General features: G+C 38.1%; 1 protein-coding gene across 1 annotated transcript in view; it reads right to left on the bottom strand.

Annotated features, from left to right (window-relative positions):
- Nucleotides 1-26,629, bottom strand: part of DNAH11 (dynein axonemal heavy chain 11) — a 315,752-nt gene that overhangs the window by 245,328 nt on the left and 43,795 nt on the right. Inside the window, 12 exon segments of the mRNA XM_049714548.1 lie at nucleotides 2,396-2,482; nucleotides 2,605-2,721; nucleotides 7,066-7,288; nucleotides 7,506-7,675; nucleotides 7,760-8,014; nucleotides 8,856-9,188; nucleotides 15,409-15,801; nucleotides 15,952-16,056; nucleotides 18,384-18,579; nucleotides 19,139-19,263; nucleotides 19,581-19,718; nucleotides 26,499-26,615. Coding sequence (XP_049570505.1) covers nucleotides 2,396-2,482; nucleotides 2,605-2,721; nucleotides 7,066-7,288; nucleotides 7,506-7,675; nucleotides 7,760-8,014; nucleotides 8,856-9,188; nucleotides 15,409-15,801; nucleotides 15,952-16,056; nucleotides 18,384-18,579; nucleotides 19,139-19,263; nucleotides 19,581-19,718; nucleotides 26,499-26,615 — 2,259 coding nt within the window.

Here is a 26,629-nt window from a genome sequence, read left to right as displayed (position 1 = left end):
TCCTGGTTTCAGCTACTCTATTTCCCTGCCTCTTGCTTTCTTGGGAGATCAGCAATAGATTTAAAGTTACATATTTGTGAACATGTTTCAGCATCTGTTTTACAAGATGGATTTTCAAAATGTCTAGTCAACCATGCTCCCCAGAGCCAACAGCCCTTTTATTTATTTTAAATTATTTTTCCTATTAGTTATACTAATTCAATTATTCCTAGAAATATAGATCCAGTTATTTTAATTCAACTGTTCACTGTATCTTTGGCTATGAAGAAACAATAGCACATAATATAAATTTACCAAGGTATCAGTTATAAAAGGAGAGATTTACACCACTCCCCTGTTCCTGGAGGGTCAATGGTTTCCATCTTTTGGAGTGAGGTGCCTTGAGTGCTAGGACCTACCATACCAGCCCAGAACAAACACATACATGACTTTGGTTGAATCTAGTTAGATAAACACTAGATATGCTTGCTGAACAAACACACAAGAGAATGACTTCAAGATAAAGGTAACCGGGTCCTACTATATTCAAAACATCCTCAACACATTTTGTAGGTATGATAAATATCTGCCTTTTAAATATGTAACTATATGGTGTTGTAGTATAGCATGCAAATGGTAGGAGTCAATAAACGATAACTGCAGTAAATGTTTACACACAGCACATTGGCTAGTCAAGTAAAAATGTCTCCATATCCACAATCTGTTCAGACCACCTGCAGTTTAGATATAATCTTTTTAAAAAAACCAACTCTATTCGCATACTCTAACCAACTCCCTTTTCAGTGAATATATTAACCACTTTTCTTTAGCCAAGTGAAAGAGAAGACCTCATGCTATTGAATGGCTGAAAGCAGTTAAAACTAAATTCAATCCAAAATTTGGAAAGAGAAGTAAAAACTGTCAGTTCCAAGTTTTACAGCAGTCTAAGGAGGAAAGGCTATCTCCAGCGTGAAGTCAAATCAGGATGGCAGCCTATATGAACTCAGAAAAATTCCCAGCCCCCAATGCAAACTTCAAAGTCACTTTCTCATTTTGGCTGCTAGGTTAAGAATTCTTAGACAAACAAAGATATTATTCTTCTAATAAAAGTTTAAAGCATTTTTTCAATCCGCATGAATTATTCACCATTTTCGGATTATTTGCCTATTACGGTCATTCTTATAGTCAATTATAATAAAGTAGTTCATTATAATCTAGGATTAAATGACTCAATAATATTTGTATCCAGAATTAAGAATAAGTTATGGGCATTCATTTGAAACTCCCTGAAACACTAGCCACCTCCAGAAAACCACATAACACATACTTGGGGAGTGGGCGTGGGGGCAGATACAATGTGTAGTCGGGGGTCAGGGAGAGGACACTGAATCAGGCCTAAGGAGAAAGTATAGGATGAGGCAGTAAACATAAATCACAGAAAAAAAACGAAAAAGTTACGGGCTTTCCTTACTATGAGTAAGAGTTACTAACAAAGTATCACATGGGAAATAGTATAATGGTTAGTATTCCTCACTAAAAAAGAAAGTAAACAGCTAGACTTTTAATACTGATTCTGTCACTAACTGTTATCTCCAACAAGTTACTCAATTATACATGATTGTTTATCTAAAAAAAGGCGAATAGAAGCTGTATCAGAGAGATATTGCAAGAACTGAAAGAAATAATGTAAATAATATGTTTAATAAAGTTCTTGACGTATAAAGTGTTTATATGTCAAGAGAAAAACAAATATCGTATATCAATGCATATATGTGGAATCTAGAAAAATGGTACAGATGAACCTATTTGTAGGGTAGGAATAGAGACATAGATGTAGAGAAGGGACATGTGGACACGGCAGGGAAGGGGAGGGTGGGATGAACTGGGAGATTAGGTTTGACATAAATACACTACCATGTGTAAAATAGATAGCTAGTGGGAACCTGCTGTACAGCACAGGGAGCTCAGCTCAGTGCTCTGTGATGACCTAGATCGGTGGGACGGGGGGAGGGTGGGAGGGAGGTCCAAGAGGGAGGGGATATATGTTATACATAGCTGATTCACTTCATTGTTACTTAGATAAAAAACTAATAGCAGAAACTAACACAACACTGTAAACCAATTTTACTCTAATTAAAAAAAAAAAGTAAAATAAAGAATAATAGTATTTGTTAGTTTCACTAGTATGTGTACTTTGATGATGACATGATTTAAATCACAATATAATTTCTGGAGAGACATTTAAATCACAATATATTTTACTTGGGGAAAATTGTTTGTAACTGGGTTTTAAATAGTTCATTCTCAACCCATAACTAATTGCAAAACTAAGGCAAAATATAGCAGTATCTCAGTGTCCAAATTTATTTTTTGAAATAGCTATTATAACACACAAGATAATTGAGATCAGAATTACCTTATCAAGTACTCCATATGGATTTTCTGCATTAAAACGAAGAGGAGCATAGAGTCTGAATCGCTCTCTGAACTCTGCCTGCTTCTCCTGATCAAGGAAGAAAAAAAACTGAAAGTGAATCTCAAATAGCTTCAATTAGCCTTATAAAACCCTTCTTTAAAAAAAAAACCAAAAAAACAGAAAACCACAAAGCTTGTTAGCTAGCTTACATCAAACAAAATACATTTTTTCCTTATAAGAGTGACTTCTGCATTTTGGAGAGGTGAGATTTCATGTCTGACAGTTGCTGCAATCTTTTTGGTAGTTTTCCATCTTTCAGGTAATTCCTACAAACACAAAGGTGCAAATAGGAAGTTACTTCAATACCTAAAACAAATGTACTCCACAGGATTAAATTTTTCTAATCTCTTTCCACTAACTCATGACATCCTTTCATTCTTGTCTAAGAGAAAGAGTTTATTCCCAAAAAGATTAAAGGGACTAAAAGGCCTAGAGCCAGGCTGAATCCCACTGGCACCTTTGGAGTCACATCTTCCAAGCGTAAACCAAAGCTGTCCTCTGGTATAAGATCTACCTCAGCATAAATGAAAACCTTTTCAAAATAAACAGAAATTTCCAAATTGTTTTACTATTGAGGGAATAACATTAAAGTGCTCTGAAAATGACTTTGCTGATCTAACAACTAGACGTGGAGCCATGTTTAGCAATTTAGCAAGCGAAAAAAGGACGCTCTGAACCTGGTGGGCAGAGATGAAAATGTGACTCAATCTTATCTTTCGTTTTCCTCTGGCTCCCAAAGCTGTGTTTTTACTTGGTCTGGATGGAGAGTTTGAACATTTGGGTTAATTTTAAATGACTAGGATTTTTGAAGTAAGATGAGGAAAGGGAAGGTTAATTCCTACTTGATGGAGGACAAAAGCAGCCATGAATTGTTCAGGTAGCAACTCAACTCTGCTGTCCCTGACTACAATGCAACTAGGACAAGAGCAACTTACTTTCTTTGAAGAGCCCTTGTGCTTAACTGCTGTTGAAAAGCATTCCTTGTGTCCAGACTATGAAAGCATTGTTTCTCTGTGTCATCTCTCAGGACACTGAAATTGTTTTGTCACACAAAACCACCCATGGTGATAGGACTCTACTTGTGTCGCTGAAGCACAAAAATCAGTTCTAAAGACTATTTTGTAACCCTGATAAATATCTGATGAATGAGTTCGTAACTGCCAATTATGAAGAGTGCGCTGTGCTAAGTATAAATCGTATCTGAGTGGTGGAGGAGGGCTACAAAGATAAAACACATTCTTGAGATTTAAACTGTTGTATCATCTGTCGGAGTGAATGAGAGGTACACAAAATAACTATTCTACATGACAGAATGTATTAACTTCGATCAGGAGGTCTATATGTTATGGAATTAAAATGCTTGGGAGGCAACATGGTATCACGACGGCGATACACGACCAGGCCAGGAACTAAAAGACTTGAGCTCTAAAGCTCCTTGTTTTTCATCTTGCTCTTCCATCCTTCTTCTCATCAAAACTCTGCATCCTCATCTGTCCAGAGTGTCACTTTGCATTTCCAATTGACCCCATGGAACCTAAATGTCACAGGGAGTCCCTTCGGGGCCATGGGAGAGAAGACATGAAGAGGTCACATCAGTGGGTTCAGGCTCCTTAACCTTAACCTTCTTCAATGACACTAGACCTGCCGTTACCTGCTTTATATTTGGGGATTCCAAAGAAGCTTCCACTGGATAAAAATAAACTTTCATTGAAAACCAAAAGATCAGATGACCTCCAAAGTTGAACTGATACTGATCCACTCAATGAACGAACACTGCATCAGAGGCGCAAAACAATGACTGGATTTCCGCAGGCAGAGATGAGGGTGAGACCCCTCAACATCCTGTGAGGTAAGATTTCCAATGCAGGATGGGGTGAGAGTGTGGGCTCTACAGAAACTGGACAGGATTCTGAGGCTAGAGGTGGTCAATGAAGGTTTCTTAACAGGGAAGGGACTTGATAAAATCTATAGATCAGAAGTGTAATCTAGCTTCAGAGCACACTATAGATAGGGTGTGAGGACAGAGCCATGCCTAGGGGCTTTTTTAGCATCAAACCAAGCACAGGCAAGTTTTGGGAAATGTTATGACTGCTAATGATTATGAAGGAGAAACAGCAACTCTGACAAATTGCTTAAATTAAAACAAAATTGGGACGTTGTTATCCTCCACGAGCAACCTGAACTGCCTGTATATCTTATTTTTCCTCCTGACCAGCCTGAATTACCGACATCGAGACACACACAGAGCCAAGAGTGTGGCTCACTTCTGAAATACTGAAAAGCCTAATATTTTCAATACTGCAAAAACCTTAGTGAGCCAAACTTTTATTTTTATAGAAAAAAGGCAGAAGAGCACATTTGCTTTTATTCATCTTGGAAACATAAAGAGTCCATTAGAAAGCATATAAACTAAGAAACACATAAAAGATTTTTTAAATCTTCCACCTGACCACAGCACTGAAACTGAATACATACACCTCCATTTTCATAAACAACTAAGACAACAGTAAGAACTAAGTGACCTGATCAAACATGTCTGCATCGTTACACTCTCCTAGTTAGCTTACTGTTGAACAATGTATATAAGGTGTCATATGTATCAGGAAAATTTGTTAAAGACCTAAAAACAGACAACAGAAGTGACTGGAATCTAGCTTTAGTGAAGTGGGAGCCAAACTTCTATAATACAAATTCTGGAGGCCATGGCCATAATCCCCCATCAATTATTTGTGTTATGACTGGTTTCTCTATATGACATAAAATTTTAAGGTTCAAGGTCTGACTCAAAGAATATCCCAATCTTCCTAAAAACAGACATTTATAGTGTGTTCTACTGTTGACTATTTCATGTCTCACTCTTGTTATGTATCTATCTATCCACATCATCTCTCACTCCATGTCTAACTGGATTTTTCAGTTCTAAAGACAGTTTTATACTTAAACAGAATCTAATAATTCATATATAGTAATTCTTTGTAGTCAAGAGAGCATCTATAAACACATTGTTGCACTTCATCCTCACAAAACAAAATGAGGAATATAAAATGGAGCAGCTACTGTGAAAAACATTTTGGTGGTTCCTCAAAAAGTTAAACTTGGAATTCCCATATGACCCGGCAATTCCACTCCTAGGTGTTTTCCAAAAAGATCTGAAAACAGGTACTCAAACAAATACGTGTGCACCGATGTCCACAGCAGCATTATTCACAATAGCCAGAAGATGAAAAGAGCCCCAATATTCCTCAATGGGTGAAAGGCTAAACAAACTGTATATGTGTGTATATACACACATACATACATACATACACACACACACACAAACACACACACATACAATGGAACATTATTCAGCCATAAAAAGGAATGAAGTAGCGATATATGCTACAATGTTCACGAACCTCAAAATCGTCATGCCAGGTGAGAGAAGCCAGATACAAAAGGTAACATATTGTATAATTCCACTTATATGAAGTATCTACAGTAAGTAAACCCGTAAAGACAGGAAAGGATCAGCAGTAGCCCCAGACTGGTGGCAGGTAGTAGGGGAGGAGTGGGGAATGACAACTAATGGGTATGGAGTCTCTTTGGGGGTGAGGAAAATGTTCTGAAACTAGAGACAGGCGGTGATTACACAACCTCCTGAACGTACTAAATGCCACACACTTTGAAATGGTTACTTTTACGTTATGTGAACTGTGAATTTCACCTCAATTTTTTTAAAAATGGGGAACTGGAGACAGTATAGACAAATTTAAAAAGTGAGGGATCTTGAGGGATATTTTACCGAAGAGGAAGCATGCTCTGAGGCAAGCAGATGAGATGGACTAGCAGAAAACAAATCTAAGTTTGAGTTCCATGCTCTAATCACTGAACTAGATAGAATTCAATAAAAGCTCTTTAGTTAATGTGTCCACTGATCACATTGCAAGGTTAAACCTAAGCTCACCCTGGAAGTTGGTGGATGACATAAACATATAAACTACCTACAGAACCTCAATATGGGCATGGGAATAGAGCCTCAATTGTGAGATTTTTATTCGTGATTTCAGTTATAACTACAAAGACTTTGTATACTGTTTGGCACACAGCAGCCACCAAGCCATTCCAGAACACGGAAAGAGGAGGACGACACAGAAATCCTGTTTAGGAAAGTGATTTCTCCAGCCAAATTGGGCTTTACTTATTCTTTCTTAACATGTCCATGATATGTTTCCAAAGACTAGGTCACTTCTCAACTGACAGGCAATTTAAATGAAAGAGAGCTGGAATTTGTTTCACATGTGAAAGCGATGATATAAGTGGAACTCAAAAAAGTAACTTAGAGGCTCTCTATGACCTGAATACCTTCTAACACGAAGGCAGTGGAGTACAGCCAGGCAGAGCGAGGATGTGGGCATGAAACACCCCTAGATTCATGTGGGCTGGCTTTACTACTTGTGTGACCTTGAGAAAATTACTAAGTCCCTTTAAGCTTCAGATTCCTAAGCTGTAAAATGAAAACATTAATATCTACAGCATAGGGTGTTATGAGGGTGTCATGAGAGAGTGCATGAGAAGAACAGGAGATGCTCAGTTTATGGTAATCATGGTTATTTTAGCACCTCACTGACCTCTAGCTGAGCATAGACCTGCTCAGGCATCTTCTGGCCATACGTTTCCAAGAGTGCGATGGTTTCTTTTAGTGGTTCAAAGAGTTCATCAGTAGCTCTCTGGCGGCTTCTTACAGCCAGAAGATGCCCCATAATGTCAACTAAACCATCGTGATCACCTTCACTTAATTCTCTCTGAAGTCCAGCATCTGTCTCCTTTATAAACTCTTGTAGCTCATTCAGACTATAAAAACATGTATACACACACACAAACACAAATGAAGCTCATTAAAACATTCAGAAGTATGACTTCTGACTGAATCTAATTTTCACTATTTACCTAATTAAACATTACTTGCTATCTCTCTTACAGAACTGGCAGTTTTAATGCTCTTAAAATTAATATCTCAATTTTAAGAAGTCAGGTGTTAAAAGTTATCATTCCAAATACCAAAGACTACCTGTCAATGACAAATCTCAAAAGATGCTCCTGAAACATCCAGCTCCATTTCCTGATAATGTTTAGCAAGCTCACTTTGAAAGCCTTCATGTCCACCTTGAACCAACCATCAAACACTCTGAAGTCATCAAACTTGCTCATCTGAACATACAAAGCCTCATAAATGTTAATCTACAATTAGAAAAAAAAAATAGTCACTGTATAACAACTCAATCAAAAGCTAGTAACTACCTAAATGCAGAGGGTTTGCCTTGCCTGTTCTTTGAATTGCTCGAGTGTTGGTGGTTGTCTGGGAATGTCTTCATTTGCGTGAGGCCCTGTCTCCTCAGATGACACAGTATGGCCATACAGGAGGAAGCGCTTCATAAACTCGGTCCGGTCATCCACCCAGAGGTAAGCATATGTGTCCAGGGTGTTTCTGAAGTCCAAGACTTTGTTGATGACATCTGCCACTCTCTTCATGATCTCCTCCCTGACCTCCACCAGGCCCAGCATGTTGTCCATATCATTCTAAATGAGGGGAGAACCAAGCACTTATGAAAGCCAACCCTGCTCTATCAATTATGTGCAACCTAACATTATCCAAGGCCATTCTTCAAAAGAATAGTTGGTAAAATCAAAAACCGTGTTGCTTTTCCCACTTCTCCTTTCCTTGTGCTCCCCATTACCCCAATTTATTTTGAATCATTAATATAAAAGCTAATTTTATAATTAATCATAATTGTAATTAATATATATATATATGTATGGGCATTCAGCATTCAAATGACTGGGTAGTTGAGTAAGCACATTTTGTTTGAATCCTGGGAAGTTGCAACCCTCTATATCCTTCTCTGTCTTTTCATTGGAAATATTGCTTCTTAATATTTTCTCTTTTGCATTTATATATCTAGGAATGAGGCATTTTCTTTCATGTGGCTTTATCCTATTTTAAAGAGCTGTTCTAAAATTCCTGATTTTCCTGGCTGCCTCAGGATCCACTCACAGCATCTTGCTTTTACGTTAAATACAAACAAAATTAATCATACTTGGTGTAAATACAGCAAAAAACAGTGGACATTAGAATGGAGAACACTAGAACTCAAAATCGAAGTATATTCAGATTAAACGCTTTGGAATTAGCTTGGCATTTATTTGTAACTCTAAAGAGATGTGCGAAATTGGTTAACATATATGTAAATATATTGAATTTTTTTAGAGTAATATTTCCTGTTCAGTGCTGATTTCTTTGGATTCTGTTCTCTGAATTCAGTATTCAGTAATATTACCAATAAACGTATTTATAATCTCTTAATCTCTTAATATGTATATACTTCACAATAAATGTAATACCCATTTACAAAGAACATACCTGGTAATTTGCTATTTCCAGATGTGCTGCTACTCGCTTCATCTGGGCAGACATTCGGAAACTACTGCACAGCATTTCTTCCACCAGATCATAGAAGCCATCCCCAGCCTCTCTTTCTAAAGAAGGTTTAAACAGAATCTCCGGGGGCATTAAGATCATCTGTGCTTGAAAAAACGGTGCAGATTTCAGTTGTTTCTCTGTGTTCATCAGGAAGAAGTCTAAGTCATGCATTATTGCTTGAAAAAAGCCTTCCACCACGATGTCATCAATGAATTCTACATAAATCTTCCAAGCATCCAGAGAAGGAGTGGCTCTAAACAGCATCCTATTTTCCTACAAACAGACAAGTATTAATAGACCAGTAAAGACAACAGTGAGTATAAAAACAAAAGCTGTCCAGTTAAATGGCTTGTTAAAGGGGCTACATTTGGGGGCACAGCATAGAAACATTCAAATGCTTAGTTGCAGAATCTTAACCTAGACGGCAATGATCTAAGCAGGATTTTGTAACATTTAGTTCACTTATAAGATACATTCAAAAGTCATTCTTTAAAGATGCTACCAGAAAACTACTAGAGCTAATCAATGAATTTGGTAAAGTAGCAGGATACTTTAATGCACAGAAATAAATTAATGCACAGAAATCTCTCCTATTCCTATACACTAATGATGAAAAAGCTGAAAGTGAAGTCAAGAAAACACTCCCATTTACCACTGCAACAAAAAGAATAAAATATCTAGGAATAAACCTACCTAAGGAGACAAAAGACCTGTATGCAGAAAATTATAAGACACTGATGAAAGAAATTAAAGATGATACAAATAGATGGAGAGATATACCATGTTCTTGGATTGGAAGAATCAACATTGTGAAAATGACTCTACCACCCAAAGCAAACTACAGATTCAATGCAATCCCTATCAAACTACCACTGGCATTTTTCACAGAACTAGAACAAAAAATTTCACAATTTCTATGGAAACACAAAAGACCCCAAATAGCCAAAGCAATCTTGAGAATGAAAAATGGAGCTGGAGGAATCAGGCTTCCTGACTTCAGACTATACTACAAAGCTACAGTAATCAAGACAGTATGGTACTGGAACAAAAACAGAGATATAGATCAATGGAACAGGATAGAAAGCCCAGAGATAAACCCACGCACATATGGTCACCTTATCTTTGATAAAGGAGGCAGGAATGTACAGTGGAGAAAGGACAGCCTCTTCAATAAGTGGTGCTGGGAAAACTGGACAGGTACATGTAAAACTATGAGATTAGATCACTCCCTAACACCATACACAAAAATAAGCTCAAAATGGATTAAAGACCTAAACATAAGGCCAGAAACTATCAAACTCTTAGAGGAAAACATAGGCAGAACACTCTATGACATACATCACAGCAAGATCCTTTTGGACCCACCTCCTAGAGAAATGGAAATAAAAACAAAAATAAACAAATGGGACCTAATGAAACTTAAAAGCTTTTGCACAGCAAAGGAAACCATAAACAAGACAAAAAGACAACCCTCAGAATGGGAGAAAATATTTGCAAATGAAGCAACTGACAAAGGATTAATCTCCAAAATTTATAAGCAGCTCATGCAGCTCAATAACAAAAAGACAAACAACCCAATCCAAAAATGGGCAGAAGACCTAAATAGACATTTCTCCAAAGAAGATATACAGATTGCCAACAAACACATGAAAGAATGCTCAACATCATTAATCATTAGAGAAATGCAAATCAAAACTACAATGAGATATCATCTCACACCAGTCAGAATGGCCATCATCAAAAAATCTACAAACAATAAATGCTGGAGAGGGTGTGGAGAAAAGCGAACACTCCTGCACTGCTGGTGGGAATGTGAATTGGTACAGCCACTATGGAGAACAGTATGGAGGTTCCTTAAAAAACTACAAATAGAACTACCATATGACCCAGCAATCCCACTACTGGGCATATACCCTGAGAAAACCATAATTCAAAAAGAGTCATGTACCAAAATGTTCATTGCAGCTCTGTTTACAATAGCCAGGGGGTGGAAACAACCTAAGTGTCCATCATCAGATGAATGGATAAAGAAGATGTGGCACATATATACAATGGAATATTACTCAGCCATAAAAAGAAACGAAATTGAGCTATTTGTAATGAGGTGGATAGACCTAGAGTCTGTCATACAGAGTGAAGTAGGTCAGAAAGAGAAAGACAAATACCGTATGCTAACACATATATATGGAATTTAAGGAAAAAAAATGTCATGAAGAACCTAGGGGTAAGACAGGAATAAAGACAGAGATCTACTAGAGAATGGACTTGAGGCTATGGGGAGCGGGAAGGGTAAGCTGTGACAAAGCGAGAGAGTGGCATGGACATATATACACTACTAAACGTAAGGTAGATAGCTAGTGGGAAGCAGCTGCATAGCACAGGGAGATCAGCTTGGTGTTTTGTGACCACCTGGAGGGGTGGGATAGGGAGGGTGGGAGGGAGGGAGATGCAAGAGGGAAGAGATATGGGAACATATATATGTATAACTGATTCACTTTGTTATAAAGCAGAAACTAATACACCATTGTAAAGCAATTATACTCCAATAAAGATGTAAAAAAAAAAAGTCATTCTTTAAAGGTGAAATCATTAAGAAGATTGCTATCTTCAAATATTATGCACACAAGAAATACACTAGTTCCCAATGCATCCTAGATGTATGGGGCCTGGGCTCTGCTTCTGGCCCTGTCCCTGACTCTCTGTGGCCTTGGACCTTGCCTGCCCTGGCCTCACCTGTAAATGAGGTTTCCCAAAGTGGTCCTCCCGAGAACGCTGTTCTGGGGTATCTAAATATCACCAAGTCAGCAAAGAGCTATGTGTTTTAGGCCATTCTTGGAGACTCACAGTGTACCTATTATGTTAAAGTCCATTTAACCTGGTTTAACCAATTGTCTCCAAACACAAAGATATTTTGTGCCAACCACCTATGAGCAGCTTGTGGAAAAACAGTAACTTTGCTTGGGAAACACTGGCCTGGTGAAGTCCAGGCTCCCTCTGTGTTTCAACAATATGAAAGTCTTTGACCTCAGCATCTCCCCAGCATGTGGGTAAAGTAATGGATGGGCCAGTGGGCATGACAGGGCCAGACACGGACATGGTTAAGGACTGCTAGAGGTTGGGCACAGTGTAGCAGGCCTAGGGACAGCGATTTGAAAAGGGCAGGTAAGCAGCAAGGTTGATTCCAGAAGTACCTTCTGAGTGGCAAAGGTTACACAGTTTATACAGGCCAGAGGGCAGATGCCCAAGGCAGAAACTACTATAGCACACAGAAAAGATGACAATAAAATGGGAGCTGATTATAAGGTAGATTATGCTCTCTGCTTTCTGTGATTATCCACTACTGTGGATATATGATCCCGGATTCAAAGGTGTGTGCTACAGGCAAGAATCAGAACAACAGAGGTGAGTCTGGATGCTGATAAAGCAGGGCAGAGATGAACAAGTTCTTTGAGGGTTTTTTGTCCTCAAACAAATCTAAGAACTGCTCTTTTCAGGGATGCTGTCTTGCCTGCCAACCACGTGGAAGCATTCACATCTGTGTAGTGTATGTGACCCACACCCCTGGAGCTGGGCAGTACACATCCCAGGCAGCTGTACACAGCAGTCCTGGCTCCGTTGTAGGAGCTAGTTTAGGGGTTGGAAGGGTGAAAAAAAATCCTCAAAGACTATCTTGTTCAGGCTCTTCATCTTTAAGGTATAAAACAAAGACCTAAAACACATCCAGTGTCACATTCATAGGAAGTAAGCAGTTGAGCTAGAACTAGAAGCCAGTCCTCTTGACTCCCCAGAGTAGGGCTCTTTCCAACATATCACAGTAATATACCTGCGATTGCCTCACTGTTCATACTTTCTCATACCAAGAGATCCAGCTTATATCACTACAGTGCCACTTTTAAGAAATTGTTGTATGTTCAACAATCTAGGGTAAAGGGAGGAAAAGGAAAAGAAAGGAGGGCTTTGGGTCACTATACGATCGCTCGGGTCCCTTCCAGACCCAATCTTCCACGGTTCTGCCCTTCTCTCTTCATCTGAGACACTGACTGCAGACCATCCACAGAGATCCTACAGCCACAAAGGATGCAGCATGAAAGGGCAGAACTCACACACCTTCTGCTGTGTTTCTATGTCTTTCCCCTAAACCACATTCCTTGCTGGAAATCTGAGAACCAAGCTCAATTTCATGTGCTGATAAGAGGGGGAAAAGTCACTTAAAAGATAACTTACAGAAACAAACAATCATTTCATCTCTATTTTGAAGTTGAGTTCCCTCAAGTTGGAAGCACTCCACAGGTCTAAGTGACTTCCAAGCTTCTTAAGTTTTTGATTTAAGGGAAAAAGAGTCCATTTACTAGTAGAAAAATTCCAACTTTATTCTCCGAGAATACCACTGCAAAACCTTGTTTGTAACTATTTTTACTCATGTACTGGCAATATTTTCAATGCATTATAATCAACATTCATATATCTTACTTGTCTAAAACCCCCAAGTTACTGTTTAGGGAGCCCACTTTCCTATTATCAAGAAAATGTATCAGAAGAAACTAATTGTAATCCATCATCTGTCCTCCATGAGGCAGATTCCAATGCATAAACACTTGTAAGGATGTCCTGAAAGTCGCAGAATAATTCACAGCCATCTCGGCAAACTAGGAACAGTCGAGGTCATGACTAAGTTAAGACATTGCTGAAAAAACAACTTTCCAGATATATACCTTCTTTACATATCAGAACATCCCCGAGATTCCCTCAAGGCTACCCAGGCCTTAGGGGGAGCCTTCAGAGGGAGCATGGCCCTGCCCCCACCTTGATTTCAGACTTCTAGCCTCCAGACTGAGAGAGAATACATTTCATTGCTTTAAGACATCCATTTGTGGTACTTTGTTACAGCAGCCCAAAGATGCTAACACAGGCAGTCATCTAAGAAGGCAAAGTCTTTGTCCTAGCAAATTGTTACCAGTAGGGAAAATTAAAACTTTCTTACATGTTTCAGACAAACTTGGAAGTCAACAGAAACTTTGAAATCCATATGAATTCTTTTCTTTCTTTTCTTCTTGTGACACATACTCAATACAGCATATCAAATGTACCATATCTTACTTTTCGGTGAGCAAGTTTGTTACTCTTCAAACCCTTTCTTCACACAATTGCAATGCCAGCCTATGCAAAAATCTGCCCTTGGGCAGGCATGTCTAACTAATGTGCCCAAAACCAAACCCTGTCTTTTCCCTGCAAAATCTGCTCTGCCACAGCCCTCCCCGTATCAGTAAAGGAAAACTCTATTCTTCCAGCAGCCCAGACCAAAAACGTCAACGTCATCTTAACTTCTCTCTCCTCTGACTGATCACAGCAAATCCTCTTGGCTCTGCCTTCAAAATACATCCAGCATACGACTGTGTTTTATCACTACCGTCTGGACCCAAGCCATCTTCACTTGGATTACAGACTCATCTCCTAACGGTCTCCTTGTCTACCATCTCCTGACCCCCCTGCAGTTTATACTCAACAGGGAAAGCTTCTGAGCAGAGAGTCTCCAGCTGCTATTTTCCCTCAGAGTAAAACCCAAAGTTCTCAAAATGGCCCGTTGATCCAGCGGGATGTACCCTTAAGCCCTTTCAAACTTCATCGCCTACTATTATTCCCCCTGGAAATTCTGCTTCAGGCATGTTGGCTCTCTAACTGACCCTTAGACAAGCGACCCATACTCCTACCGTAAAGCTTGTGTACTTTGATACCTAGAACATCCTTCTTCCATTTCCCACCTAGCGCATTCCCTTTCAGTTCTCTGCAGAAATGCTACCTTAGTAAAGAGGCCTTTCTAACTACCTTATACACAGTGTCCACCCCACCTGCTACTGTTTCTCTATCCCACCATCTCTGCTTTATTTTTCACCATTGCTCATGTGACCGATTGAAGAGACTACTATATATTTGTTATTTTCTCTATCTTCCCTAACTAGGATGTAAGATCCAAGAGGCAAGAGACTTTTTTGTTTTATGCTTTTGTTTCTCTGCCTTCTGTTCTTTGTTCTTGTTGTTTTATTTGTCTTCTCTTACACTGATAACCCTGGAATAGTGCCTATCACTGTTGTAAAAACTCAAGTACTTGTTATAAGGAGAGTAACTACTGTTGCCACCCTCAGGAGATGGCTGAAAGGGTTACAGGAGATGAGGTAAACAAGACGGACGACACACAGAGGCATTCAGCAAAACAGGAGATAACTATGACCAAGGTAAGGACACCATCTCTAGCCTTTCTGTTTCATCAAAAGATCTCACATTCCTATCTCTTCCCTTAGAAATGAGCACAGCGAGGGCCACAGATATTACAGACAAGTAACACAAATTCCTCCATTTGCAATGCTTAACAAAACCATACCTAAAGTTCTTTTGGGCCCAGAAAAAGGGCCCTCCATTATTAGGTTACCTATTTTTGCTCTTTTCTAAACTAAGTGAAAGGATCTGCTATACATTTCGAAGCCTTTAAAGCAAGTACCTCAACCAAGTTGTGTATCTTGCAGCCATCTTCCTGGATTAGCGTGTATTTTTTCGTAAACAAATCACCCTTGTCCTCCCAAGTCAAGGCGGTCTCCCGCCTGTGTTCTCTCCGGGGAAGGAGCGTGCACTCCACCCAAGCCTGCATCGTCTGCTGAATCACTTTGACGTTGTTCTGCGCATGCTCCACTCTGCGCTCCAACTCTGAGGTGGCTGTCTTCATCCTCTCGATGTCCCCCCAGCAGTCATCCTGCCATGTCAGTGATGTGGCGGCTGCCTGCAGTTCCTCATCCACAGACCTCAGCTCTTCCTCAACCAGGGGGTATTCAACTTCCAGAAGAGTCTGTTTCAGCTTATTATATCCTTGCACAAGAAGTTCAAGATTTCCAATGGACTGATTCAAAAGAAAACCCCAAGACAAAAAGGGCCACATGTGTTAAAGCTACTTTCTCTTGGAGGCATGGAAGTATCTTAGGTCTACATGTTAATAATTAAAATTCAAACTTTCTATTCAAAATCCACCCTAATATCTGAAAACACAGACCTTTAAAAGAGTGTTTCTTTTTTTGAAGATGGCTAAGGCTGAATCCGGTATGTCTGATTTCTTCAACATCAAAAGGTATTTAACTTCTCTTAATACGGCCACTAGCTATTAAAAGAAAAGCAAGGATTATTTAACATGATTTAAGAATATCATTCTTTCTTTTTTTTTTTTTTTTTTTTGCAGTACGCGGGCCTCTCACTGTTGTGGCCTCTCCCGTTGCAGAACACAGGCTCTGGACGCACAGGCTCAGCGGCCATGGCTCACGGGCCCAGCTGCTCCGCGGCATGTGGGATCTTCGCAGAAGGGGGGCACGAACCCATGTCCCCTGCATCGGCAGGCGGACTCTCAACCACTGCGCCACCAGGGATGCCCAAGAATATCATTCTATTTTTAAAATCAAACGCTTAAAATTTCATCCAACGATTACAATATTTTCAAACTGTCAAGGCAAAGGGGCTTTTGTTTCTTATGTTTTTTAAAAGCAACAATCATACATTCCATATGATACAGAAGTATAAATAATAAAGGTAGAAATCATTGGCTATGGCCCACTGTCAGAGAAAGAATTCAAGCAAAAAAAGAGCAACATATACACGCCAAGATCTGAAATGCGTGGCCATAAGCCGACCTCGGTCTTTTCCAAACACCGCTAGCTCTATAATAATGCTTGTTTTGAAAACACAACATGATTATACATGAGGGAGGATTGTGAACATGCCACAAGTTTTGTCTTTGCTTAACTGTAGTTTCATCAGCAATAAACAGCTAGGTAAATGCTAAAAACTGCAACCAGCTGAACAAAAAGGCTTAGGAATATGCAAAATGCTCATATGCACACACCACAAACATCCACCAGGTACCTCCACTCATAGGTGTGTGATGAGCCAGCCCATCCAACTTCTGGTGGCCCAACTTTCTGTCTGGTTTCAAATGACCTTCCTTCCACCACCTCACAGTAATGCACAAGTCATAACGCACTTCCATGAGCAAACTTCAGGTCTTTGTCAAGGGAAAGTACTATATTCATTGGAGCATTTATGTATTACTTGACCATTTAAAATGTATAAAACTATGCTACTGTTCTTCCTAAGTTCCTTTTTTTGTTTTTCTGTTTTTATTGTTATTTTTTAATTGGAGTATAGTTGCTGTATATTATGTAAGTTATATGTGTACAATATAGTGAATCACAATTTTTAAAGGTTATACTCCATTTATAGTTATTATAAAACATTTACTATATTCCCCGTGATGTACAATAATATATCCTTGTAGCTTATTTTATACCTAATAGTTTGTTCCTCTTAATCACCTACCCCTATGTTGCCCCACCCCTTCCCTCCCCCCAGGAGTAACCACTAGTCTGTTTTCTATATCTGTGAGTCTGCTTCTTCTGTTATATTCACTAGTTTGTTGTATTGTTTAGATTCCACATATAAGTGATATCATACAATATTTGTCTTTCTGTCTGAGTTATTTATTTTTTTAAACGTTATCACTGACAAAGTTTTTGAGTACTGTACCCTAACCCTCATTTTCCCCATCAGCAATGTACTTTTTATTGTGCAGTCTTTCATAGTGCAGTGAATTTTAGGAATGCATATGTCGTGCTGTAGCAAAACTGACTGTAGCCCTAAATCACAGTTTCTGTGGAAAAGACCACATGCTTTAGAAGGTAAACCAGTTGACTTCCTTAGGCTGTCACTCCATAGGTTCACTAGTACAATATATTTGGTATGTTTATAATCCCTTCAGGTAAAATTGTAGGGATTATCCCTAAAATATCTCAGGAATTCAGTTTCTATAAATTGGTTTTATGAAATCAGAAGGTAAAGCAAACCCTCAGTCCTCCAGGTCCCATATTTATATACCTGAGCTGAGGTTAATAAGAAAAAATAAGTGATGCAATTCTTTGAAATATTTCGGGGAAAGAGAACAGAATTTGAGTACAGACTGTGACTATTAAACTCAGTGAGGCTAACTTTCACCTCCTAGGCATACAGTTGGACTGCCATGAGACAGGGCAAGAAAACCTAAGCCAGAAAACATCTGATCAAAGACTAACGATTCTGTTCAATTGAGTTAATATTTATTAAATGTTACCAAGTGCCAGACACTATGTTAGACACACAAAACACAAAGATGAAATCCAATGGACCCTACTCTCAAGTAACTCATTATCCAGTAAAGTGGGAGTGGCAAATAAATAATTACAAGACAAAACAAGAAAGAATAATTAATATAGAATTTGATAAGCAAATCCCTAAAACAAAGACCTATTAGAAGTTGTTTTTAGTTATAATCCTCGTAGCACTGACATTTTCCCAAAATAAAATACAAATGAATGGAGGTATGAGGAATATTCTTATAATAAAAAGGGCATCTATGAAACATTTTAAAAATACCTTTGGGTCAAAGTTGACCCAAACCCTTACCTTTGGGTCAAAGTTGACATTGAGAAGACCACTTATGGCACTGAATTTAACCAAGGGTTGATTCAAATTGAATTCACAGATTTCATCCACATTACTTTTCCATTCATTATAGATACGATTTTCAAACTGGTCTAGCAAAGCTGTCATTTCAGTATACTTCTGATAAATCCAGGCATGATCAGGACTGTCCAAGAATCTGTAGGAATATGTTTTTTATTTTTTACTTTTCTATACATTAGATAGATCTCAGCTTAGCTACTTTACAGTAATATATGATAGAAATAAGAAAGTACACTATAAAAATCAGGAAGAAAATCAATAAAGGTCAAATAATGCTTCTGCATAGTCTGTGCCTTAAAAGATATGAAATAAATGGAACTCCAAACATTTTACTAAATGCAAACAGCAACAAGTTATCAATTCCTACAAAGAAAAGAAAAAGATACAGAAGTCTGCAAAATAACAGGAGTGCTAGCTATTGGAGAAAGGAAAAACAGTAACAAAAAGCTATCAACATATTGTGGGTGAAATGGAAAAGTGAAAAAAGACCTAAAAACATGGAAATATATGAAGTTCTAAGTCCTAAACATACTCCCAAACCATGGGGATAAATCCCTCTCAATGAGCCCAAGCAATGACAAGAGTTAAGTAAGGCAGTGACTCTTTAAGTGCTAAAATGAACAGCTCACTACCCTATATAAAAATTGCCTGTGTCGAAGGGATAATGTTACCACGAAAGAAGCCTAACTACTCACAGATCACGGAGAGATGCAAAGTTTGACCAAAACATTTGAAGTCGGTCCATGACCTCTTTAGCCCATTTGATATTTCCTGAGGTAAATGGCATATTCTTGTTAAGGACTACATTTCCTTGTTCAATCTGCAAATTGACATTGTGATGAAGAGGATGAAAGGGAACATTTAATCAGGGCACACTCCAACCTTGTAGGCAATTGTTAATTTTGGAACATTTACAGTACAAATATAAAGAACATACATGCAAAGTAACCTGATTAGTAGAAGAGTTACTGTCCTAAAGCAGGTTCTTCATATCCATAAGGAAATCAATTACATAAAAGCATAACAATTTTAGGGTCTGTATCTACTCTTCAGTTATCATTCAGTGGAGCTCTACTTGACACCCTGACCCACAATATGATACTGTGGGTCTGTCAGACTTTATCCCCCCCCACTCACCTGTTGCACGTGTTCATTATACAATTGCTTACACATATCCAACTCTGCACTGAACATGTGCACAAGTGTGCTGTAAAGTGGGCTGAAAATTTCCATGACAACTGGTTTCTCAAGGAAATTCCCAAATACAGTCAAAAGCTATAAAAATCAAAGTGAAAGAAAGGTTAACCACCATGGGTTTTTAATACAAATACTCGATTCACTATTTCCTCCATTAAACTTCCTACGTGACTAGATACAAAGCAAAAATCTAGATCCCTGCAAGTATCCTGCAATGTCTTCAGACTGAAAACACTTTAGCATCTCACTAAAATTTCTATGCATCCAATAAAGCAAATTCTAAATGTAAAGCAGTTTCCCTTCCTCAGCAGAAAATGAGGAGTCAGAAGCAAACCACTGTCTGTTAGAAATCCCTGATCACAGCCGACACCCCTACTTCCTGTTGGATACCAGGAAACGTTGTAGAAGATGCTTTGCAGATTTAAGAACAGAAGCAAGATTGCGTACTTCTTATTTGCTCTTCCCTCCTACACATATACTCTTTAGAATAAGGAAAGCCATATCAAGGACTTCTAGGTTACACGTTAATAATTATACTGTTATCCTGTGATAAACCATAATGGAAAAGAATATGAAAAAGAATGTATAACTGAATCACTTTGCTGTACAGCAGAAATTAACACAACACTGTAAATCAATTGCACTTCAATAAATTTTTTTAAAAAACATACAATTTGAGGAGAAAGAGGAAAGCTATAAAATTCCCAACTGTTAAAAAAAAAAAAAAAGAAATCATCTTCATATTTGCTAAGTGTAATCTGCTGTATGTCCTCTAGACTTAGAATTTCTGTTTGCCAAGTAACATCTTATGGAAAAATCCAAACGAACTTTTTGGCCAACCCAATAAATCAACTATACTTCAACTATACTTTTATTTTATAAAATAAATTTTAAAAAAATAGTTACACCGGAAGCATCAGTCACAGTGACCGTCCTGCCCATGGCCGCCCATGTTTTGTACCACAGGACCCAGCTACCCTCAACACAGCAGCTGGGGCAGCAGTGGCGACCTGTTCCAAGGACAAGCACTCCACGGGCTGACAGTTCCTTCAGTGTCAAAGTACTGGTTGAAACCAATGCCTTGAGATAATTGGAGTCTTTCTCAGAAAAAGAATGAGGGCATGGCAGGCTGAACCTATGCCAGTAAAATTTACGAGTGAAAAGAACCTACAGTTGAACCTTGACAAAACGAGCTTGAAATGCGTGGGTCCACTTTTACACAAAACTTTCTCAATAAATACACTGGTAAATTTTTTGGAGAATTGCGACAATTTGAAAATTGTTCTCAGACAAGACAAACCACACTGCCAAGAAATATCAAAAAATTTAAGAAAAGGTACGTCATGAGTGCATGAAATATATGTAGATACTAGTCTATCCCTACATAGATATAAGGTGTTATTTAAAATCAAATTAATAATGTGTTAGTTTTCTTACTGTTTTATAACTTTGCTTTTAAAAAATTACACTACCATACAGTATGCCTTTCTCTCATAATTGGAGAAACTGAATATCAGCCTATCATCACAGGTGGTTTTTTTAAAATAATGTTTCCAATATTATAGTGGAGTATGACTATAACACTCTATGCCATAAAAGTTTTATAATGATTCATTCATTAGTGTATAGGCTAGGCTCCCGTGAAACAATCCTATTGATTACACAAGGCTACCATAAAGCAATCATATTGCTGCTTCTTTTTATCAATGAATCATTATAGCTGTAAATAAATATGAATTTTTCACATTATCTTTTCATTTCTTTATGTCTAGTGTTAGTAATACATATAAGATCTACAGCGTTTTGTATTGTGCAAGGCAATATTGATGTAGGTACTGATGATTCATCTTGTAAACAGATGACAAACTCATGGTATCGATACAGTCTTGTAAAGATGTTTTCTCTTCCTTATGATTTTCTTAATAACATTTTCTTTTCTCTAGCTGACTTTATCATAAGAATACATTATATAATACATATACAAAATATGTATTAATCGAACGCTCATTATTGGTAAGGCTTCCGGTCAACAGTAGGCTACTGTTAGTTAAGTTCTGGGGGAGCCAAAAGTTAAACAGTGATTTTCAACTACATAGGAGGTCAATGCCGCTAACCTCTGCATTGTTCAAGGGTCAACTGGACTAGCGAGCAGAGGAAGCCAGTGAGTAAGGGGACAGAAGAAGCAGACACGTGAACTAAAACAGAATCACATGACCAGTAAGGAGAAGTATGTAGTTCCAGAACTCCCTCCGCTCGGTCATCTCAAAGTAACCTTGACCCCCTGTTTCCACAAAGCTGAGCTGTCTGGTGAGCCTAACCTTGGATTTCTATTTGCCTCCTGTCTTGTCTTCTGCCCCACGGGGATTCTTCTGTGCATCAGTGTGAGACAGCTTTCTTTGCAAACAAAATAATGTAATAAACATACATATTTTTGTACAAGCAATGTTTATAGAATGCTGACTAGGTGCCAGGCACTATATTTTAAGGGTGTTAAAAATGCTATTGTTACCACATGCTCCAGATAGGGAAAGTGAGTTATGGGAAGGGGATAACTTGCCCAAATTTTCACAGCTAGTGCAGAGTTGGCATTTGACATGAACACTGGGCAGTCTGGCATCAGAGCCTCTGCTGCCTTGTGTAGGAACTCATCAACCAAGGTGCCATTTAAAATTGCTATTTTGTTATTTACTTACTCTATGTGGGCTTCAGAAAATGTGAGCTATTTGGTCTGTTATATAGATACTTTCTCTGAAATAAAAGGAGATAGCTTCTCAAAATAACTAAATATCATCAAGGTGACAGAAAACCATACACTAAGGTTTGTGCCTTGCTAGTGATGTGACATGGCAAAAGAAAGAGCTTTGTTCTTCCTCTTAGAAAACTAATGGGTGTTCCCCCAAATATGTTTTTATTAAAAAACAGCATCATTGTAAACAATTTGTAAACATTTCCAAAAACTGTACTTACTAAAAAAAATCAACACAAGGAAAAAATTATACCAACTGAAATGTAAATCTAACCATATCTTAAGAGGCCAGTTTAGACAAACACACACTGGCTTTTCTTCTGGTAATATCAATTATACCTACTGTAGAACTGTTGGTGGGAATGTAAATTGGTGCAGCCACTATGGAGAGCAGTATGGAGGTTCCTTAAAAAACTACAAATAGTTACCATGTGATCCAACAATCCCATTCCTGGCATATATATCCACAGAAAACTTTAACTCAAAAAGACACATGCACTCCAATGTTCATAGTAGCACTATTTACAATAGCCAAGACATGGAAGCAACCCAAATGTCCATTGACAGATGAATGGATAAAGAAGATATGGTATATATATACGATGAAATATTACTCAGCCATAGAAAAATGAAATAACGCCATTTGCAGCAACATGGATGGACCTAGTGATCATCATACTAAGTAAGCCAGACAAAGACAAGAATCATATGATATCACTTACATGTGGAATCTAAAAAATGATACCAATGAACTTATTTGCAAAACAAAAAGAGACTCACAGACATAGAAAACAAACTTATGGTTACCAAAGGGCCGAGGGATTGGGGAGGGATAAATTAGGAGTTTGGGATTAACATATACACATTAGTATATATAAAATAGATAACAAAGACCTACTGTATAGCACAGGGAACTATACTCCGTATCTTGTAATAATCTATAAGGGAAAAGACTCTGAAAAAGAATAGGTATATATGTGTGTGTGTGTGTGTATATATATATATATATATATATATATACACACACACACACATATATATAACTGAATCACTTTGCTGACCACCTGAAACAAATCAACTATACTCCAAAAAAAATTACTGTAGAAACTACTAAATATTTAAAATCTACTTAGTTAGCTGCTACCTAGCAAAATGCAAAGTATTAACTTTCTTCTTACAACAACTGTTTTGTTAACTTTGGACTTGATGTTAACATTCTGAAGTAAACATTGCCTCATAGATTTCACAAAGAAGTGTACTCCAACTATAGTAGGGAAACATATTTATTTCACAACATTCTCTTTCAAGCCCTTATCATATCAACCGCAACTGGAACAATACCAGAAGCTTCCCAGCCACATCTCATTTTGACCACCTGATACGCTTAGTGGGACTTAAGTCCAAGTGTAAAATAGGAAAGACAGAGAGAAAATATTCTTTGGGGAGGTTGTAAAGCCAGAAAGTAGTAGTAAACAGAGTCTTAACCTTTTATGCAGTATACATTATCTTAATTTTTCAACATCACAGATACATAAAAGTTACCCTCCAGGATGAGAATAAATGTCATTTGAACTTCCGGTTTCCTTGTCACATTGGAACTAAGAGTTCTTTTATGGAGAGTACAGACATTGTCCTTCATATCAACCTCAAAAGATTCAAGATTGATTCCCAATACATGCTTCCTTCCTAAATATCCCACTGGAGATCTGTAAGGTTTACCTTGATTTTCTTCTACTTCTCAGTTTCATTATGTAATATTTATATTTTTCCTAGGTTTGTCTTTTTCAAAGACTTTTTTAATTTGCTGCCACTTGAACCATATACACTTCACAATTTTCTAGTTTTCTATTATTTCATCTAAAGACTTTTCTAGACACTTGTCTTACTTCAGTCTCCCTGCATGTAAAGAAACTGTAAATTTTAGAAAGCCATCCATCAGCATTTCGGTGTTTTGTTTGTTTGTTTTTTTGTGGTACGCGGGACTCTCACTGTTGTGGCCTCTCCCGTTGCAGAGCGCAGGCTCAGCGGCCATGGCTCACGGGCCCAGCTGCTCCGCAGCATGTGGGATCCTCCTGGACCAGGGCACAAACCCGTGTCCCCTGCATTGGCAGGTGGATTCTCAACCACTGCACCACCAGGGAAGCCCCAGCATTTTGTTTTAATTTTTATTGAGTGCCAACCCTGTAGGGTCTGAGCCACAGCTTTATACTGTTTGGTTCCAGGGCCCTTCCTGCTCATGTCTTTGCCAAGAGCAGGTACTGAATCGTGGTCTTCAGAGAACAGTCTGCAAGTATTTATTCCCTGGGACACAACAGTAACTGGTTGGAGTTCCATCATCCTGTACCTATGGTAGAAATCATTTTCTCCCCTAAATACACAACCCTGTAATTTTTTTCTTCTGCCACGACTCTTGCTGCAGTTACCTTCATCTTTGTGTCATTTCAGGACTCTGACAACCAGTCAGCCCTCCTAATGTCACAGTTATTAAGTGCCTGCTTTATACAAGGTGTTGCAGAAGGTGATCTAGATATAACAAAAACTCTAAGATGATGTCCCACCCCTGGAGAGCTTATAAGGGCACCATCTCACATTATGTTTTGCAGCAGACAAGGTACAAATATGTGGAAAGTTAAAGAAACAAAATACATGACAAAAAAGAGATAAAATTCTTTAGAAAAAATAACTGGCCATGTACTAAAATAGAATCCATATGAATGGTTGTGAAAAGGGGAAGGAGAGAGGTTTGAATTAGAAACGGTAGGAGCCTCTGTAACCTCTGTAACTGAAATTTCATTCTACATTCTTTCTTGAAGTTATTTCTAAAAGCATGAAAAGAGGTCCAGTTACAGAGAATACGATAGACTACTACATAGCCACTAAAAATAATACTGTTGAATTGTTACAAAAGAAAAATTTTTATGATTCACTGCTTCCTGAAAGGGTTACAAAGAGATTACAAGGATCAGAATATGTCATTTTTTGCAAAGAGAAATATGTATGCATATCTAGTCAAAGAAAAGGAAGGGCAGTAATAAATACAATAGTAATTTCTGAGAGATGGGATGACAGGTGGTGTTATTTTATAACAACAGGCTATATATTTCAGCTGGCAGCATCTCAGTTTCATCCAAGGGCTCTTAAGAGAGAACTATTTGAGTCTCGTGACTTCTCTGTTAAAATGCTTGATGGGGATAGAAGACACTAGCCACTTAACCGCCATCTGACCCATTTATTTGAATTTTAAGATCAAAATCAAACAAGTATCTCCGACAAAGCCTGTGCCTGTTACACTGTTTTGCACTGCCATCTTCAATGAATTGTGTCGGTGATTCTCTAGCTGTGTTTCTGCTGACACTGAGGCCTCATTCCTCTTTGGGGATGTCATCTAAGTTTACGCTTGACTTGCAATTCTCTTCTTTGACAAGCAAGTTTCACAAGGTGCCCCGATTACCCGTTACAAGCTTTCTACTTGGGAGGACTCTCAGGATGCTTTTCTTTTCTGCAACTATTCATACGTCTATACTGTATTTCATCAATTCTACGACAAACACTCTTTCATGTTTTAACACCTCTGAAACTAGACTATGTTATATAATCAACAGCATCATAATTTTTTGGCAGCATATTCTTTTGTTGATAAACACTGGTGTGTCTGATAATCAACGGTGTCTTATGCCTGATGAAAAACAGTGTATAAATTGCTATTTATTTCAGTCAGATTAATAAAGTGGGCAGATGAACCCAACCTATGTAAACAATGGCAAAGAAAAGAAATTCTTGAGTTAACAGAGAGTTTTCACTTTTCACTGTAGCTTAATTTTGAATTGATAGTTCACAGGCCATACCAAACTTGCTCTAAAGGTAATGAAAGCTGAAACAATGAATTCAAGCAAAGATCAATAGTCAAGTATCCTAAAACTGACTCTGTCCAAAGTAAACTTCATCATTCATTAGTACATTATTCAAAGCTTATAATTCAGTGAGCTTCATATGAAGAGAATGTGACTAGTTAAGAGTTTACCTGGATGAGAAAGGAATGTATTCCCTCTTTTCATCCAATAGTCTTATTCACTAGTAAAACATTTTTTCCTGATAACTTCTTCAGAACTAACCTTAAATGCAGCTTCCAGACCATTGCAGTTAAAGAAAGCTTCACAAAGAATTGCCCCGAGCCTTCTGTCAAAATCCAAAGTTTTGGACTTAAACACAACATAATCACTTTCAAATTCCTATAAAATTCAAA

The sequence above is a fragment of the Orcinus orca genome, chromosome 9 (genome assembly GCF_937001465.1).
Source record: "Orcinus orca chromosome 9, mOrcOrc1.1, whole genome shotgun sequence".
Classification (NCBI taxonomy): Eukaryota; Metazoa; Chordata; class Mammalia; order Artiodactyla; family Delphinidae; genus Orcinus; species Orcinus orca.
Note: the sequence above shows the minus strand (reverse complement) of the source record. Positions and strands in the feature narration are given on the sequence as shown.